A 19,808-nucleotide genomic window follows, 5' to 3' on the forward strand; every position below is an offset into this window, starting at 1 on the left:
CGGTTTACTCTCGTCTCCCTCCATGGTTGCAGTGAAGTGCTACGGGAGGAGACTTTTGTTTGTCTCTTTACTCAGTCTCTCTTTGCCCGTGTCTATCCGTGTTAAAAAATATTTTTCATTGGGTCACTTAAGGTTCTGCTACATTTTCTGTCTATATTTCATTCTTAATGGTTACACTATGTGCTTAATGCACTGCGTGTCGGTTTAATATAAACAAAACACTTTGCCAATGAGGATGCCACTGCTACCTAGTGTAGTGGAGGTTTAATTGCACTTTATTCTGGTAAAGTTAAAAAATAAAGGTTCAGAGCCTTGCACGGGGGCCCGCCCCACTATTTGAGACCTTCTTTTCTAAAGGGACCGTTTGAAAAACAGAGATTACCAACCTTATTGAAGCTGAGAGCTACATTTTGTTACTAATTGACGCAAAGGGCTACTATTTTGATATATATATCTGAAATTACAATTTGTGTTATTACTATGTTGTTACTGTGTTATTGTTTTGATTATCAGGAATTCTAAGGTTGAAAAACACTGGTTTAAGTGTCATTACGGAAACATTAATGCTAATTTCTGTTAGCGCACAAATGCTGTTTCCCCTTGTATGCTAGCACAAAGCTAACAGACTTTGGTTGACTAAGACATTCCCGTGTTTTCTTTTTCTCCTTGTCTGAAAAAACTAGAGTGCCACTGGAGTATTTATCTTGATTGAAAGCGGCAGCGAATCGGTCTTCCCGCCGCAGGAGCAGGACGAGCCGCTAATTAAATTTCCTCTACTTTTCCTCGGTGTGCCTCCCATGCTGTTTTCTTACCGCTTGAGGACGCCGGCCCCTTTGTGATTTGCAGGAAAACAAACACAACTTTTTCTTTTACCCTGGGCCGACACAAGAATACCTTCTTTTTTTTTTTAACGCGAGGGATCTTTTGGCCCGGGCCGCGCCTTCCAAAATGTACCGGCTAAAAGTAGGATCTCGTGAGGCGGGCTGCAACAAACGACTATTTCAAGAGTCGACTCGTCACCGACTACTGAAAGGGAAAAGTCGAATGATCGGATAGCAAGAATTTGATTCAAAAATGATCATAAACACAAGACAAATGGGTACAATGAAAAGGACATTCTTGATTGGACATACTGTGGTTCTGCACAAAAACAGTGTCTGAAATAACGTCTGCCCCGACACCCGGGGCGTGCATCTTTTAGGTCGGGCGTACAACTTACAAAACGTCTCCGCCCGGGTGGCTGACAACTTTTTCAGGAAAAAAAGAAAAAAATAATCTTTCTTTTTTTTTTTATTTTTTTTTTTATTTTTATTTTTTTTAGACAGGATGGAATGGTAGCTTGTTACAAACCTTTGCTTTATTGCAATTTGTTCAAGAAATTTCGGTCTGTTTGGCAATTTGCATACTCGGCAGCCAATGAGAAGCCTGCATCATGCTTCCAGACTTTCCCGAGCCTTATAAGGTCGCGCATTTCCATATCATTTTCCAAAGTAGACGTACAGAACACACAATAAAAATGGTAAAGTGGTTAGGAATCAAGCCAAAACCTCAGCCCAAGAAGAAATATTCAAAAGAAGCTAACAAAATTGATGACGCTACAAAACGTAAACATACAATAAAAGCATTGTGGAAAGAGGAGTTCACGTGGCTTGTAGCAGACGACGCAAACCAAACATTGTATGAAGGAAGATGAGTAAATACAGGTACATACTGATGGCAGATGGAAAACAATGAGGTAATATACATGCAATGAATGTTATAAGTAAATTTATGATAAACTTAATTTTAAAGTGTTGTTCTGGTATATATACTGATGATCAATCCTTAATACTTTGCAACAATTGTTTGTTTTTTTTGCGATTATTGTGTTTCAAGTTGTGAAAAATGGGGCCGGCAACTTTATGGCTGGTGTCTGCTAACTTTTTGTCACGAGTTTCAAAAACTGACAAAAATCATATAAAAATGCACTATTTAACACCAATTAGGTGCAGTTCTCGATCTGTCGAGGTATAAATCTATAAATAAATCTATGTCCCTACAAATAAATACAAAATCAAAATCAAGTAAATATTTTTACCAATGTAAACCAAAAACAGGCTTGTAAGCAGTAGAACAGTCACCAGAACACTGTGCATTTTGTGAAGTAGTATTCACAACATGACTTAAAGGATCTCAACAGTTTAAAATCAAATGGGTTCATCAACTGTCATTTGTTTTTCGGACTGTGCATTTACTGTAATTTCAAAAGTTTGTCAGGCACAGTCTAGCAAAAGGCTCAAGCTCTCTTTTATAGCGAAATATTCCCGTATAAAATGTACATTGCATGTCCTTAAAACCGCATTTTCTTAAATGGTACTTGGAATTTACACCGGCGAGGCGACTCATTGTTGCTGCCCTAAACCTGAGCCAGTTATCAGATAAAGACAGCTTGTTGTCACGAGACCGGACCAGATCGCAGGCAGGAGGCAGGAAGGGTGAACTCATTCGCGTTAACGATCAGTTACTTTTATTAAGGAAATAAAAGTCGTCCAAAACTCAGGGACAAAAACAAAAACAGGCTTACAGGCAAACAGGAACTCAGACTCGGAATACTCACAAAACAGGCTTTTACTCAGAACGGGCAAGTACAGGTTTCCTCAAGTCAAACAGAACAGAATACTGCAAAGTAATGCAATCAACCCGCAACCGGCAATCCCCAAAACCCGCCTTTAAGAAGCACACACGCAAATTAGAAAATCTGCTACAGCCGGGGGCGAGGGGGCGGGTCCAGCCGGTTGCCACGGCGACCATGCTGGACATGACACTTGTAGTAGACAGATGTAACGGCAAAAAATGAAAAAATTTAGTGAGCCTTGACGTGGGTAAAGGATGACGTTAGCATTTGGATGTAGTGAGGGTGGGTAAAGGGGGCATTCAAGGCCTTACAGTTATGATATAGGGTCACAGGGCAAAACGAGCTATGCGCCCCAATTAAGACCAACATCCCTCAACCCGCAAACCCCCTTCCCACCCAAACACACGAATTTCCCTAAGCCATTTAGCTCACTTCCTAGATCAGACAATGGAAAAATACATCGGTTCTAATGTGCACACGCACATAGATACACTTCAACTTAATACATTTCGTTGCGAGCAGGGAATGGCAGAGCGAATTCTGTCAAGCCTGTCTCTTCTGTTCTCCAAAAGGTGAACTGCACTTATGCAGCCACATTCCGTTACCCCCTATCTCATATTGCTGTAAGCGAGGCCAGCAGAGCGCATTTTTGTCGGGCCTGGCATCTCTATTTTGCTGTTCTGTCCACCGAAAGGTTAACTGCACTCGTGCGGGCGTTATCCATTATGTCTGACTTCATTGCTGAGAGCAGAAGGCATTTTGGCCTCCCTAAAATGAAATGCACAGTTGCGGCCGCGGTCCATTATCCGCAGTTGACTATTGCTGTGAGCAGGGGCACCGGTAGAGAGCATTTTTGTGTGGCCCGGCAGATAATCTTTTTCCCATAACTGTATTTCTGCCTAAAATGAACTGCACTTCGGACTGACAGAAGGCACTTTTATCTGGAAGCGTGACGTTCTGCCTCGCCTAAAATTGAACACACAGTGGCCGTAATACATTGTCCCCAGTCGACTATTGCTGAGAGCAAGGGCTGGCAGAGTGACATGTTTTTGTTTTGTTTTTCAGTTCAACCTGCTGAAGAGTGCTATTGTGGCCTGTCTTAAATGAACTGCACTGTTTTAGCTGCAATCCATTGTCCCCAGTCGACTATAGAAGAAAGCGGGTGCTGAGAGAGCAAATTTGTGTCATGCACGGGAGACCCTTTTTTTCTGTTTCTTTCACCTGAAGTGAACAGCACCAGTGTGGCTGCGATCCATTATCCCTGGAGAGCGGGCACCAGCGCAGCACATGTTAAAAAAGGGAAAGGGGGGTTCTTTTTGCGGATTTTTTGCATGTTGTGAGGGTGCTGGTTCCCATTAAACGCAATAAATGTTTGTTTTTTTAATCTGATTTTTTGTGTGTTGGTCAAATGAGGGTCAAACTTCATACAAACCTTAGCATATTAGAAAATAACGAAAAAGAAAGTAACACAGGTTGAAAATGTTACTGCATTATTTGAATCGGGGGGAGGCGGGGCAACAGCTGTTTATTTAATGAAGATGGATAGCAATTGGCATGCTTGAATCAATAAAACCGTAAACAACTCTGGCAGCAGAACATAAATCGTGGCTTGTTTTCTTTATAGCGGAGAGAACTGCTGAATGCTTGAATAAAGGACCTTTCATTTTTCAACAAATGTTCCACAATTTATAAACATCAACAGTTACACATGCTAATCATTTCCGCTTTTCAATAAAAAGTAAACAGTGCGATAAATTATTGATCCCGCATGCTTGGATTGCAGAAGAAAAATCATAAACATGAGGACAAATAACGAGCAATAATCCTCCAACCAAAGCACAAACGATTTCCGTACCGTTATTTGTTTCTGGATGTTTTAAATTCAAGTCATGCGAACAGAAATAAACGAATGGGACAAAATGTGCCTTGAACCCCTCAGGGGTTCAAAGCTGTCATTTTTCTCGACAAAGCGAGAACAAAGCCATCAAAAGATCTTATCAGCAAACCTAGAAGAAAGCGCTTCTTTCATTTATTTTTTTATTTTTTGTTCTGTTCCCAATAAAGATAACCTCACTGGGACTGTAAACCGGCCTTGAGTCGCGCTTGGAAGAAAAAAGAGTGAGATGGCGCAACATTTGCCTCAACACAAATCTCCATTGTTGTCTTATCTGGCAGCGAGTACCCTGGCGGTCAGTCAACAATTAAACCAATGACGTGCATTGGCAAGAGTAGAAAATTCGGCCTTTACAAAGATGATAACGCTAGACAAATAGAAACACACCATTAACCGACATCAAAAGCATTTTTAACGTTTTTTTCGTAACACCGGAGACAGTGCGTGTGAAATATTGCTACGGGATCGGGGAATCGAGCGCCATCTGGAGGACGGATGAGAAAACATCTTCAACCGGTAACAGTAGCAACATGTGTAATTAACCAAGTACCGTATTTTCCGCACTATAAGGCGCACCTAAAAGCCTTTATTTTTTTCACAAGCTGACCATGCGCCTTATAACACAGTGCGCCTTATATATGGATCAATATTAAGTCGCAAAATCTTGCAACTAGCTCAGGAGGTAGAGCGATCGTTTTAGGATTAAGGGATCCCAGTTCGAATCCCGGCTTGTCCGTGTTACATGCCGAAGTGTCCTTGGGTAAGACACTGAAACCCCAATACCCCCAATAAGCAGGTTAGCGCCTTACATGGCTGCACAGATCACGGCCGCTATTGGGAAATGTGAAGCACAATGTAAAGCGCTTTGGGAAGTCATTGACTTGAAAAGCGCTATATAAATGCAGATCATTTCATTTCATTTCATTTCACTAAAGCAAGCAGCCGCCGACTAGATTTTCCCCCGAAGGCGAAGTTGTCCCCGGTGTATGCTGGGATTTATATACCAGCGTTTCATTCCCTAACCAATGTGTCAATCATCATTTGAATCAGTCACTAAAGTTATTCGGAGGTAAAGAGGGCGGATCCTTTTTATCATTTACAGGCTCGCATTGGCTAAAGGGGCGAAACAAAGCCTGCAATTGGCCGAAAAAGATGAATGTGAATCACAGGTTGGGTTGCACTACGGCATAGAGAAAACATGTTTTACTATTCTGTATTCGTAAATATTTTACTCTCCTGGATTTACTACACTCACGGTTGTAAGAAGACCATGGTTACGTGAAGGCTGCAAGAGAACTTAGGTGAGGTATGCGGTATTTTGTCTTTTTGGTATTGGAGTAATCCAAAAGTAATTGAAAGTAATCCAGTTGAAGTAACCCTACCCAACCCTGGTAATTCGATGCGTTTCCGAAGATTCGAGATTCCCTGAGTCGGCCATTTTGTAAAGCAGAAGCGGGTGGAAGCGTTCATTTCAAGGCCGGCTGAGCCATAGATGTCAGATAGTAACTATCTGTCCAAACTTAAAACCCCTTTTAGACTAGGGGTGTCAAAGTTATTTGAGCTCGGGGGCCACATAGTAGAAAAAAAAACTATCACAGGAGCCGGAGGTGTAGATTAAAGAGAAAGAAAGATGAAGAGAAAGAGAGAAAGAACGAGACAGAGAATAAGAGAACAAGAGTGAAAAAGAGAGAGAATAAGAGGAAGGAATAAACAAAGGAAGAAAGATAGAAACAAATAGAGAAAGAGACAAGAGAGAAAGAAAGACAGAAATGAATAAAAAGAGGAGAGAAAAAAGATTAAGAAAAGAAGAGTTGGAAAGAGAGGAAAATAGCAAGAGAGCGAAATATAATATATATACATATATATACATATATATATATATATATATATATATATAATATATACATACATATAATTGAATTCGAAAACCACGTAGACACACTCGAATGAACTCTTTTTTTCATCTTTCTTGGGGTTTGGGCAAGACTAAAGGCAGGCCGTTTCTGACTTTCACCATTTTCAAAGACTAATATAAATAAAGAAAAACGAGCATGATGTCACAGCCCCCATTTCTCAAACCTCATGTGTTCCACCCCAAACAGCAGTGCTTAAAGTAAGATGCAGAATATAAAGCATAAGGGCTCTTTGAACTTGTCTTGGCTTTGTTAACACATACCGAATAAGAGAAAATATTGAACTTTCTTAGGACACCTCAAACGACGTACCCCACCTTCTATGTGAGTCAATTGGACTGGACAAAGCAAGGGTCTTCCTCCCTCCCCTCCCCTCCTCATCACATGTTGCCGGACAATCGCAGGCTGGCCGGCCGAGCATTAAAGCATCGCAAGAGCCCAGGATGCCGTTCGGGCCCCCGCTAATCCTCCGGCTCTGGAAGCATCTCCAGATAGGAGGAGGCCCCCGATTAGCGGGCAGGGGCCCCTCCTCGGACGCAGCGGGGCACGCCGGCCACGAGGATTCTCACGCACGCATTCCCCGACAAAAAAGATGAAGGTAAGGAAAGGGGGGAAGCTTTCCGTGGGGTCGGGGGCGGCTGGATTGCTTTTGATCAGACATTCCGGGTTGAGCTCCGATTGAATTCACATGCAACAAATACCGTATTTTCTGAACTATAACGTGCACCCAAAAACCCAACATTGGCTAGAAATTTTAAAGGGCACCTTCTATACATATAAACATGACTTGACTTAAAACCCGGTGCGCCTTTTAAACCACGAGATAATGGATAAGATTAGAAACAGGGTTGGGTAGGGTTACTTTAACTGGATTACTTTCAAATACTTTTGGATGACTCCAATACCAAATATGCTAATAAAAGACAAAAGAAACTAAATATGAATAAAATGACTCAATTTTGTGCAGGCTTGGGGAGTAACGGAACACATGGAATGGCAAAAATGATGTTGGCAAGCTGTTTGGATTTATTTTCATTCAAAGCCAGGAGAGAAAGCTTATCACGTGTTGTGAGTCATAATTTTATTGAATGGACTTCTAATCAACTTCCCTTCATCGGAATGTTCGACAGAGCCCGAGGCACGCCGGTTCCTTCTCACCGGGACGGCTCACCGGCCGCCGCATGACACGGGCAGCTTCCCAGTGACCATGGAAACGGACGCAACGGGACGCTCCGGAAAAAGCGCTTGATTTAAGAGAAGGATCCACAAAGAGGAGGGGGCGCCCCTCCTTCGACACCCCGCCGGGAAAAGCCGTGGCGGGATAACATTAGCGCGCGCCGACATGAAAAGAGCCGCCCGGGGAGCTCGGAGCTCGGTAAGCCGTTCTCCCCCCCCCACCCGGGACCCCCTGCAGAGTCCCCTTCATCAGTTGCTAGCCCTCCTGCCGCCGCACTCGAGGGTGGGGCATGAGGAGAGCATTTAGCGGGCATTCCAAGTTTGGATGAGTCTGGGGCTGTGGTCATACTGCCTCCATTAACATTGGAAAAACAGAAAAGCAGAGTACAGTAATCCCTTGCTGTATCGAGGTTTCGTTTTCGCGGTTTCCAGGGTTCCGACTGCTTTTTCATGGCCAAATTCAAGCACTTTTTAAGGACTGTCAAAGACAACTTTTCAATTTCTCCAGTACCATTAAAAGAAGAAATCCTGTGTGAATTATGTTTTTTTTTGTCTATCTATCTACTATCTACCCTGGTCATATCCCTCGAGCAGGGTTGGGTAGGGTTACTTTAACTGGATTACTTTCAATTACTTTTGGATTACTCCAATACCAAATATGCTAATAAAAGACAAAAGAAACTAAATATGAATAAAATGACTAAATTTTGTGCAGGTTTGGGGAGTCACGGAATACATGGAACGGCAAAAATGATGTTGGCAACCTGTTTAGATTTGTTTTCATTTAGTTTCTGTCGCATTTTGTTAGTTTTGCCGGAGATCAAAGAGATCAAAGCCAGGAGAGAAAGCTTACCACGTGTTGTGAGTCATCATTCTATTCATATTTAGTTTCTTTTGTCTTTTATTAGCATATTTGGTATTGGAGTAATCCAAAAGTAATTGAAAGTAATCCAGTTAAAGTAACCCTACCCAACCCTGCCCTCGAGAGGGGTGACCGACAGCAAGACAAACACATGCAAAAATAAAGAAAATAAAAAAGGGAAAAAGCAGCAAAAAACATACACAAAATTTTTGGACCATGGCCAACCCAAACACCCAAACAAGTTAAGCACCTCGGCATCCAAGTCGGTCATGCTTTCGTCCCTCCAGATGAAACGGGACACAAGAAAGCGGCCATGTCACTCGGGTCAGGGTAACAGAACACACTCTTTTGTTCAATAGCAGGGCCCGACAGCTTTCACTGGTTTACCCCTGCCGCATCATACAGGTGCCCTTCCCATCCCTTAGTACGCATCCAGACCTCCCACTATCCTTTCACAGCACCTCTCCACACATTTCTATCAATTAACGTATACTATTTATAATCTTGAGTGTGCATTTATCAAGACACATGATTTTTAGATCGTGAGTAAATTGCGAATCTGTGGAACTAAACAACATATGTGTAACTATTTTCAGACGAATCTCTCTAAATAAAGGCGTTGGCTAAAAATGACACATTTTCATGGCCAAATTCAAGCACTTTTTAAGGACTTTTAAAGCCAATCTTTCAATTTCTCCAGTACCATTAAAAGAAGAAATCTGGTGTCCATTATTTGTGATTTTTAATCTTGCATGTGGATTTATCAAGACATAGTTTTTAGATCTTGGGTAAATTGAGAATATAGGTGTGGATCTGAACGATAAGTGTGTAAATACTTTCTCCCCATAAACATGTTGGGGAAAGGTAATATGCTGAGGTTTTTGAGTTTCTCCTTGTCCTCATGTAGGTTTTAGATAAGGGGATGGTGTAATAACAGTCTAGAGAGTGTTTGTCAATTATCTTGACAATAAACAAAAACACATACAAATATACGCTATATACCTGCAAATACATAAGATACTCTTTTCCTACCGCCTTATATCCTCACTGTAAAATGTGGAACTGGAGTGCCACGTCCAATTTCCTTGTCACAATATATCCCATGTTGTAACAATGACAATAAAGGTATATTCTATTCTATTCTTATTCCACCATATTACATTTTGGCTTGTCATACCAAACAAAAACGAAAGAGCAATACCTTTTATTTTATGTGTAGCAACATTTTTATCCGCCAAAAATTATGAAAATTGAAAACACCCTGCCAAAACTATTTTTTTGTTTTTTGTTAAATCGTTGATTATGATCAACATTCCTAATATTAAAATGATTTATAATACGCTTAAAAATATCCGCCTTTTGTAGAGTTAAATATGCTATTTTTATTTTACTATATTTACCCTTTTTCTGATTTTCTTTACTCCGTACTTCTGTTCCATTGATGGCGGCGCAGTGGTTAGCGTATGTGCAGGCACAGTTCTGAGGTCTTGGGAACCTCCTGTGTGGGTTCAAATCCAGCTACCGGACTTCCTGTGCGGAGTTTGTATGTTCTCCCCGTGCTTGCGTGGGTTTCCTCCGGGCACTCCGGTTTCCTCCCACATTCCAAAGACATGCATTTCAGGTGGATTGGCCGGTCCATATCGTCCCTAGGTGTGAATGAGCGCGCGAGTTGTCTGTCCCTGTGTGCCCTCGATTGGCTGGCAACCAGTTCAGGGTGTCCCCTGCCCACTGCCCGATGATTGCTGGGATGGGCTCCAGCACCCCCGCGACCCTACTGAGGATAAGCGGTGCAGCTAATGAGATGAGAGATGATGCAATGCTAAAAAAACAAAACCAAAAAGATTTAAAAGGATGTAAGATAACTTTTTCATATAAAAAGGTCTTGACGCCCTCTGCCGGACCAAAGTGGTACTACAACAGAATTGTGTGAACTCTTATTTGCATTGATGCACCGTACTGCGTGGCTCGTAAATAACGTGATGCAACGCATCAATGATCTAATTAGTTGCCAACGCTTTGAATAATCGATTTTATCGATTGGTTGATGCAGCCCTACTTTCAACTTTATCAAGGACACCTCAAACAACAAGCCCCACCTTTACACAAATTCAATTTTGTTTTCTTTTCGAATCTAAAAGGAAACAAATTGAAGTTTTAGATGAATAGTTCCCCATCTGCCAAAGTGTGGCCCGTCACGAAGCGAGAGAGGACTCGTCACAGTGGAGAGCGCGCTCCTGCAGGCCGGAGTTGGACTCGAACGGAGCACGCGAGGACAACGAGGCAGGGTGACTCACGGCGCCGTCTGCGTCCCGAAGCGACCCGTGTGCCGAGCTGACGAACAGCTGATGCGCGACGTCCCGGCACAAATACGCCCACCCGCCGTACAGACGAGGCGCGATAAGGCGGCGTCCCCGCAAGAAGGTCAGAACGGGGTCGGCCCCAGGAACTGGAGGACGGCCGCCTCCGCCCGATGTTCCCCTGCCGTGGGGCTTGCCCCCCGGACGACCTCAAACGCAACACCTGAGTGTGCGGGACCTTTTTTGGCCGCCGGCCGGCAGCCAGTCGCCATTGGATCGCACTCTGCTGTCTGCCGCCACTCGCTTTTCTATCCGTCTTTAGGTGCCACCTTAGTATTAGACAGTTGTAAAGGGCCTTTTTTCTCAGATAATTATGGTTTTTCAAGTTTAAACTTATTTCTAAAAGGAAAAAAAGAAGGATTCTTTTCTTATGGAGTACTTTTTTGTTTGTTTTTTAACCTTTTCCTGTTTTTTGGTCATTAGGTGACCAATTGCAACCCAATTGCAAGCCCTAATGCAGAAAGGCAAAGGGTACCAGTGTTGTAAGTCTTAGGTATGACTCAGCCGGGGCTCAAACGTGTGACCTAGGGTCCCAGGACGGGTGCCCGACCCCAAGGCCACCCATCTGGTTGTGGAGTAATTTTTTCCTAATGAACTATGTTTTTGAAAGTAAAAATGTATAATTACCTAAATTGTCAAATTGTTTTTCTAGTTAAATAAGAAAAAGATTAGATAAACAAGGATCAATGACATTTTTATCACCGGTCTGGACATCAAACCTCGGACCTATGCCAAGGCTGTGGCAAATAAAAGTATTGCAACGAATGCTGATCAAGAATCTACTAAGCAACAGGTCATTGCTTTTATGAGTCATAAAGGGATATATATCAATGCTGAGGACATAGAAGCATGCCATCCATTATCAGGAGGTGAGAAGCAGCCTAAAACTACCATAGTGTGGTTTGTCAACAGGAAACGAAAACATGAAATACTTAAGCAAGAAATAAAAAGGGGATTTCTTAAAAAGAACATAATCTGTGAGTATTCTTAACTACAACAAATATTGGTTTTCTTATATATTTTTTTCATTTCTCAAATTCTTATAAGCTTTATTCTTATATTTATTTTCAAGTCCAAAAGAGAAAATGATCTGACAATACTGCTGTTTTTCTAGTAAAATCAGAAAAACATTTCTTTAAAAGAGTATAATTTTATGAGGGTTTTGTAATCATAATGATGAGTTTAATGTATCTATTTTTATTTTTTAATAGTTTTACAAGTTCAAATAAAAGAATAACTAATCTTTGATTGGATGATTGTTTTCCTATGGAACAATTTTTCTGACTGTTTTTTTTTTGTTCTTACGCCTTTTTCATGACCAAATTCAAGTATTTTTAAAGGACTTTCGTAGCCAGTCTCCCAATTTCTCCAATACCATCTAAATAACAACTCCGGTGTGAATCTTATAATTAGCAGAACCAAAAACATATCTGAGATTTACTTATCCAATTTCTAATCTCGCATGAGCATATATAAAGACACATAATTTTTACATCGGCTGTCAATTGATGATATAGTGGTTATTGAGCCAAATCTCTAATCAAGGTGATGGGTAAAAATAGAAACATTTTCAGTTGCAGGAAGTTCTTTCCATTATAATTTACCAGTGGGAAATGTTACCTTAATTTTTTACATGGCCCCTAATAAATTCCATAGAACCCTGTTTAGGGGTGGCATGCACCCGTCATGTATGGGGATGATGCTTAATCAGACAATGCCCTACAAACTAATGCCAGCTGCTGTTAATCACAAGGGAAGAAGAAATGCAATGGCAGAGCAAAGCCACCAGAAAGCAGTGTACGCGTCGTTTTAAAGTAGCCTTTTGAGAAATATGGCAACAATTTCAAGTATTTACGAGCACTCCACCCAAAACTCAAGTACTTTTCATTCCTTAAAAAGACGACATTAAAATTCAAGCATTTTTAAAGATCTCAAGCACCTGTACAATTCTTGTCCAAAGTATAAAAAATAAAAAATCTGCCAAGGGAAGATTATTTCACACCACCAACATTGCAGTACAAAAGTTACTCAGGGACTTTTTTTTTACTTCTGAGATGTCCTTTTTTTTCTGTCAAGTCAGCTGCACAAATAATTAAAACACCCCCGCTTTAAAAATGGCAGAGGCCATTGTTTTGTGGCCGAAAGCCTTGCCAACCCTCCGGGCCGAAAAGTGCACGGCTTGGTGCCAGTTCCTTGTGGCTGCCGAGCCTACCTGCATTCCAGACGCATTCCACACGCGTCCACAAGTGCAAGGTGAGGACACGGCTACCGGGTCACGGGGTTATTTCGCCTGCAACACGCGAGGCAAGGCGAAGAAGTTGCCATGAAAAGGAAAATAGTCCAATTGTATAGTTAAGTTTAAGTAGCAATGTCACAATTCGATCAAAAGGGACCAATTTCGCGGTAGCTCGTTTTTCGATATCAGATGTGATCGAGATTCGAAAGAATTCATTAGGTTGTTTCTCACAACCTTTTCTGGAAATGGATCTGCAGAATGGATATGGAGCCTCGGGCCATCCCGGATATTTTCCTTATTGTACCGGTTTTCTACACTTTTTTTTTGCACAAAATTACAAAATAACAATAACTCATGAAAACAATCTACATAATCTCATTATCTAACCCCGAATTTAGGCAAAAACTCTGATTTTAAACCCTATCTGGAAACCCTAAAATCACTTCGAAACCTTAGTTGGAAACATTAACTGGGAAACCTGGAAGCGCTTTAAAAACCTAATTTAGGCATACATGTTAAGTTTTAGAAATGGGAAATCGGGAGATTTTTTGGGGGGACGGGATTATTATTTTTATTATTATTATTATTTGAAAAGACAGCAATAAAATTTGTTTTTTGATCTACTTTATTGTTATTTTATGTTTACATGTGATTATTACAATGTTTAATTATTCCAAATTTTCTGGTGTTTTTTGACATAGTCATATGTAGCACTCTTATTCGTCTGCTGCTCTCGAAGGAATGATCTCATCTCATCTCATTAGCTGCACCGCTTATCCTCAGTAGGGTCACGGGGGTGCTGGAGCCCATCCCAGGAATCATCGGGCAGTGGGCAGGGGACACCCTGAACTGGTTGCCAGCCAATCCGAAGGAATGATATCACGTGGAAATCGATATTATGATTGCCGAGTCTCGATCAAAGCTTTTTCCGGTGCAGAATGGCGAAAAAGACGATGATACAGACTATGGATAAATCGTCTACATTTTAATCGGCAAAACTTTGTTCACATAAAAATTTCGGCGACCACCAAAAAATAATAATAATAAAAAAAATTATAGAAATCGGTAGATGTTGCTCTCAGATCGGTAGGCGGGAGAATAGTAGCCAAAGCGGAAGTCTCCCGACCAAATCGGGAGACTTAACAAGTGTGTTTAGGGTAGAAACCCTACTTTAAAACCCTATCTGGAAACCCTAAAAACACTAGTTTGAAGCCAAAACCCAAGCCGAAACACTACAAATGTTTTAAAGCCCTATTTTGAGGCTGAAGCCCTACCTTAGGTTAAAATTTGCTAATTGTCAGCCAGTATGACAAATACAATTAGACGGAGAAAAGAGGGTTTTAAATGATATACGCCATTTTTAAACAGGACATTTCAATGTATTTTGGTGAAATATCACCCCAAGTACTACGATGGTGGACTATACATTCAGACAAAAGAAATACTCGACTCAATATTGCGTCATAGAAAGCAATATTCGAATCACAAAGGTTGGAATTTGTGTCAAATTTAGCCAATTCAAGGTTTTGTTTACAGAGGCCCATCGCTACTTTGCGCTTCGGTTATCTCTGGTTCACTGCTTTGTTGATTTTGAGTTGTCAGTAATGTAATTGATATTAACGTATCATGCATTGTGTTCTGATAGACAGCACATAGAAAATGCTCTTACAGGGGCAGGTAAAGGAGGGCTGTGTGTGTTGAGTGGGTGTGATTGACTGACAAAATACACTGGTCTAACAGCAAAACAGGCGCTCAATTGGCCACCAAACAAACTGTGGAGGATGGCGCCAGGATAGCTTTTAGTGGCTTGTTACATTTAAAGAAATTCATCACTTAAATCGGACAGAGGAAAGTCAGAAGAGCGCAAAGAAATGGTGATCACCAGCGGGTGCTCCATGGATTGTTATTGGGTTCACGAAGTAACTGAGAGAGCAAAATAGCAAGGTTGCAGGCCTAATGCTACAGTTAGGCTGAAAACTCTCTTAAGCCATCCCTGTTGAGTCTGTATCTCACAAACTCCAGATCCATTACCCATGAAACGGATGACCTGGTGCGACAACCTGTGGGAAACCCTACATTTGGGACAGTTATGTTTTAATCACCTGGCTTAACTTGAGGATAACCGATGCTAGCTTGCAACTAGCCAGCTACTCTCTAAATTGCTTTCTCACTCTGAAAGGGGAAGCCCTTCAATTTCGTTGTACTTTTGTATAATGACAATAAAGAAAATTCCTATTACTGCAATTCTGTGTTCTTTGTTTTTGTGCATAGATAGCCTTGAGGGCTTTTCTGGAGGTGCGACTACTTTGCAGATTTTCACCATTTGCGGGGGACTCTGGTCCCCATTTAATGCGATAACCAAGGGATTACTGTAGTACGGCTGTCAACGAATATAGGAGTGTTTTGACACCAATTTGGTGAACTGTTCTGAAAGTTTTGTGCAGAAATGACTAAAAAAAATGTTGTCTACTTGCTGCAAGCGGTTGTTCTCTGCAGACATTCCTCCGGAAGACCAAAGGAAGGCACGGGCTGAATGTCTGGCGAGCGACAACTATTTCAAGTAAGAGAATTTTACGACGGGACGAAGGTTCAAAGGTTTTTCCAGTCGGGACGATGGGGACCCAACGGCGGAAAGCAAAGAGACCCCCGTGGCTCCGGCCGCACACATTGTTCCGCAGGCGAAGGCGGTTTTTAGGTCTCTTCCCACACAGGATACACATTTGACGCTTGCGTGCTGCCTCTGGCCAAAACTTGAAAGCGGCTCGCTTTATTTCAAGGAGGGGATAACACGAGGAGATTTTTCTGTCCTTTTTATTTTTTTCTACCGTTCTCCTCGCTGCTTTTCGGTGTTATTTTTAAGCGCTTTGTAGTGGGCCCTGGGCAGCACTGAGAAATGTTTTCTTGGCACATGTTTAAGTTGGAGGCGATGGTGCTTGAACGTTGCTGAGGGCCACACACGGAAAGTGTAAATAAAAAGTACCGGTAGTAATCAACACAGCCCAGAAGATCATCGGCTGCTCTATGCCAAGTCTAGAGGACAATGCCGGCTTGCGATACCGTAGCAGAGCTATCAATATTATTAAAGACTCTTCCCACCACCTTTTTAACCAGTTGCCTGGGTAAGATAAATTGATAATTTATGAGTCAGTATACATCCATCCATCAATTATCTGCACCGCTTATCCTCAGTAGGGTCGCGGGGGTGCTGGAGCCCATCCCAGCTATCATCGGGCAGTAGGCAGGGGACACCCTCAACTGGTTGCCAGGCAGTCAGTCGCAGGGCACACAGAGACAGACAAGTCACTCGCTCATTCACACCTTAGGAAACCTGAAACGCATGTTTTTGGAATGTGGGAGGTAACCGGAGAGCCCGGAGAAACCCACGCAGGCACGGGGAGAACATGCAAACTCCACACAGGAAGGTTTGATCTCATGACCTCAGAACTGTGTCGCACACGTGCTAACCACTGCTCCGCCGTGCTGCGTCAATATACATTTAAAGGGAAATACATTTGACCACTAGATGTCACTGTATCGCGTGGTGCAACTGAAAACAAGTGCTAAAAGAGCTCAAGGAGAAATCTAAATTACTGGAAGGGGGATTAACTTATGTGCGGCCCCCGTTCAAGGTTTCTTAAATTCCTCATTCTGAGGCGTTTGGAGTTTTTCCTTGCCCTCATGTAGGTTTTAGATCAGGGGATGGTGTAATGGTAGTCTGTACTGCCCTTAAAGACCTCTTGTAATAAAGGAATATATAAATAACCATGACTTGACTTTGTTAGGCGCTCAAAAGTATGAAAAACAGGCTCAGAGACAGCTTCTTCCCCAGGAAGATGACCACCCTAAACAAGCTCAATAACTGTAAAAACATATTTTGCTTTTTTTTTTTTGCTTTTTTTGTTACTGCTAAATATAATGGCTGAAAATATATACCAAATTTGGGGGATTCTGTTGTTGCTAAATGTTATTGCACTTTTTCTTATTGCACTATTTTTATGATGCACTTATCTCCATCAGACTACAACTTAGGCCAGTCTCTAAGCACTACATAAATGTTTTTTCTGTCTTTTATCCTGATAGACTTTTGTCTATTTTTCCTCTTTAAAGTCTTTATTACATGTTTGCCCTGGAGTGCCATGTCCAATCTCATTGCATACAATGTTTCAACTAGTTGAGGACTATGACAATTCAATTCGGCCGCCTGAAACGCGACTCGGACACGCTTGGTCTCAATCGAATTGAAGCCCTGGAGAATCGATCGGTGATGAAAATTTTTATCGGCGGGCACGGTTAGCATGTCAGGCGCAATGCTTCCAGGTTCAAACGTGGGACAGGACCCTCGTGGGCGGAGTTTACGATTCCTCTCGGAGCCGAGACGACCGTTTGAGTGATTGCTTCTCAAGATGTGCTTAGCAGTTAGCGAGAGAACTGTAAAAATGGAGGCCGTTCTGTATTCTAAAATCTTTATTTATTTTACTTTATTCAGTTAAGAAGAAAACTGTTGGGGTGAGTATTAGCTTTTAGCTTAAGATGTGATTTTAAGGTTCTGTTGGTAAGATACAAAATCATGGATGGACCTGCTCCCTCATATCTTTCAGATTTAATTCATCCCTATGTCCCGACATGGAGCCTTCGCTCTGAAAATGCTGGTGTACTGGCGATCCCAAGAGCCAAGAGGAGATCCGCAGGTTTAGCAATTAGCTCGCTGCCATCAAGTGATTGTAGAAATAGTAGAAAAACAATCAGTCATAGGAAAGTAATACGGTTTCCCCAGATAGTTCATTGCTGCAAGCACTACCTAAAAAAACGTAGACCATCACTTCAGTTACACATGCCTTATTATTTTGGGTGCACGCAACAAAAGCACCAAACAAAAATGACAACAAAAAATGTCATTTTATAACCAAAATAGCAAAAAACCTTATTTTTGCAGGAGAAAGTATTTAAAACATGTATCTATTTTCCAACCTTGTAACTCAGAAACAATCCTTCTAGTTGCCCGAACATATCCCCAATTACTCAAAATTTCGTCAGAATGCACATTTGCTTGGGCTATCATTTCTCCCTGCTGCATGTATTACGATACAAATCCATCTTAAGGCTTGATTTGTGTAGTGATCTAGGGATATTATAGATCATCACGGACAAAAAAAAAACTATTTTCTGAACATTCCATGTTTCAGGAGCTTACCTTTCCCATCACGGTGAGGCAACGGGGGTCCAGTTCTGGTTGCTCCAGTTTGACTACCCCAACCCAGCCATATTCGTACAGGTCCTCCTCGTCGTTGTTGTTACACAAACCCAAAGGATGCATCTGGAAGGAGGATAAAAGAACCATTAATGTTTACGCATTGCAGAAGGCCATTGCCCTCTTATAAGTACACACCCCTCCATATTTTTTAGAGAAAACCATTATAAAATTAACATTATTAAAGGAAGATGATTTTATACTGCAATTTATTAATTATTTTTGTCAATGTTTATGGTTTCATGGTTCACGGATACCTTAACCACACTTAAGTCATTGGGACACCGTTTCCTATAGTAGGTCTTGGGCAAGTACAGCCTGGTAGCGCCCATCCTTCTGTTTTTTGGGGTAAGGATTTGCTGCCTCTCATAAAACACATAGTAACGGTTTCCATGGTTATCAGTAGCAGGAGAAGCCTTCTGATCTGGTTTAGATACAGCAGCTTCATCATCTCGTCGCCGTTATTTTTCGGTCTTAAGCGTCATCCAGCTCTTTAGAAATTAGCCAGATCTTGGCGTTGACAGGCAGCTGGGTGTGTATTCCAATACTGATGGGGGTGGGTGGGACAATCGCTTAACAAGGGGCAATTTTTTTTTACCTAAATAAGTCAATTGTCTTCTACCAAATCCCTCATTGCTAATTTTAAGAGGAAAAAGCCATTGTTAGCCCTTTTGCTACTCGCAGTCCACTTGAATAGCTTCAAAATAGCCTGAGGCTTAGGTGAAAACCAAATGCCGTTCATCTGTTTTCTGAAGCAACACCGTGATTGGTAATTAACTGAGCAACTGTGATGTCATCTAGTGTTGACATGGGACATATGGCACAAAATACTTTGGTCCAGAGCAGGAGTCACCAACCTTTTTGAAGATGAGAACAACTTTTTGTTCATGATTGGCATGAAAGGCTACCACTTTAATATGTATATCAAAAATGACACTTTATCATGTTATTACTATGTTGTTACTATGTTATTACAAGGTTGGAATTATCAGATCTATCTATCGCTGGTCATGTCCCTCGAAACGAGTGACTGACAGCAAGACAAACACATACACAAGAAAAACTAAAATAAAAAGGTAAAAAGGAAAAAAGTAGCCAAAAAAAGAAAAATATGTGACCATGGCCAACCCAAATGCCCAAACACCCAAACAAGTTGAGCACCTCGGCACCCAAGTTGGTCATGCTTTTATCCCTCAAGATGAAACTGGACAATTATTAGGTAATGAGATTATTAGATTACGAGAACTTGAGCTAAATTAGGCTCACCCACTAAAACACAATGCCAGTAAGAAATCAAATTTCCCGGAAAATCAAAATGACCCATCACTGGTGAGCTATTTTCAGAACCGATCTGGAGGCAACTCTGGTGTTCTTAGGGGGCTCACTGGTGCCCGTGGGCAACACGTTGGGGACCCCTTGTTTAGCACATAGAAGATAATAGCTGTCTCTAAAATCAGAGAGTTTCATTTTAAATACTAAAATTGCATCGCAGTCAAAACATTAATGCG

General features: G+C 41.6%; 1 protein-coding gene across 2 annotated transcripts in view; it reads right to left on the reverse strand.

The window, feature by feature from the left end:
- The window catches only part of znrf3 (zinc and ring finger 3), a 129,544-nt gene that overhangs the window by 24,515 nt on the left and 85,221 nt on the right, over positions 1-19,808 (reverse strand). For both annotated transcript variants that reach the window (XM_088336618.1, XM_088336617.1), the window contains exon 2: positions 18,244-18,366. In XM_088336618.1, the coding sequence (XP_088192744.1) occupies positions 18,244-18,366 (123 nt within the window). The remainder of the gene's footprint in view (positions 1-18,243; positions 18,367-19,808) is intronic.

This window comes from Urocampus carinirostris, chromosome 5 (assembly GCF_059441175.1).
Source record: "Urocampus carinirostris isolate Australia breed hairy pipefish chromosome 5, RoL_Ucar_1.0, whole genome shotgun sequence".
Taxonomy (NCBI): domain Eukaryota; kingdom Metazoa; phylum Chordata; class Actinopteri; order Syngnathiformes; family Syngnathidae; genus Urocampus; species Urocampus carinirostris.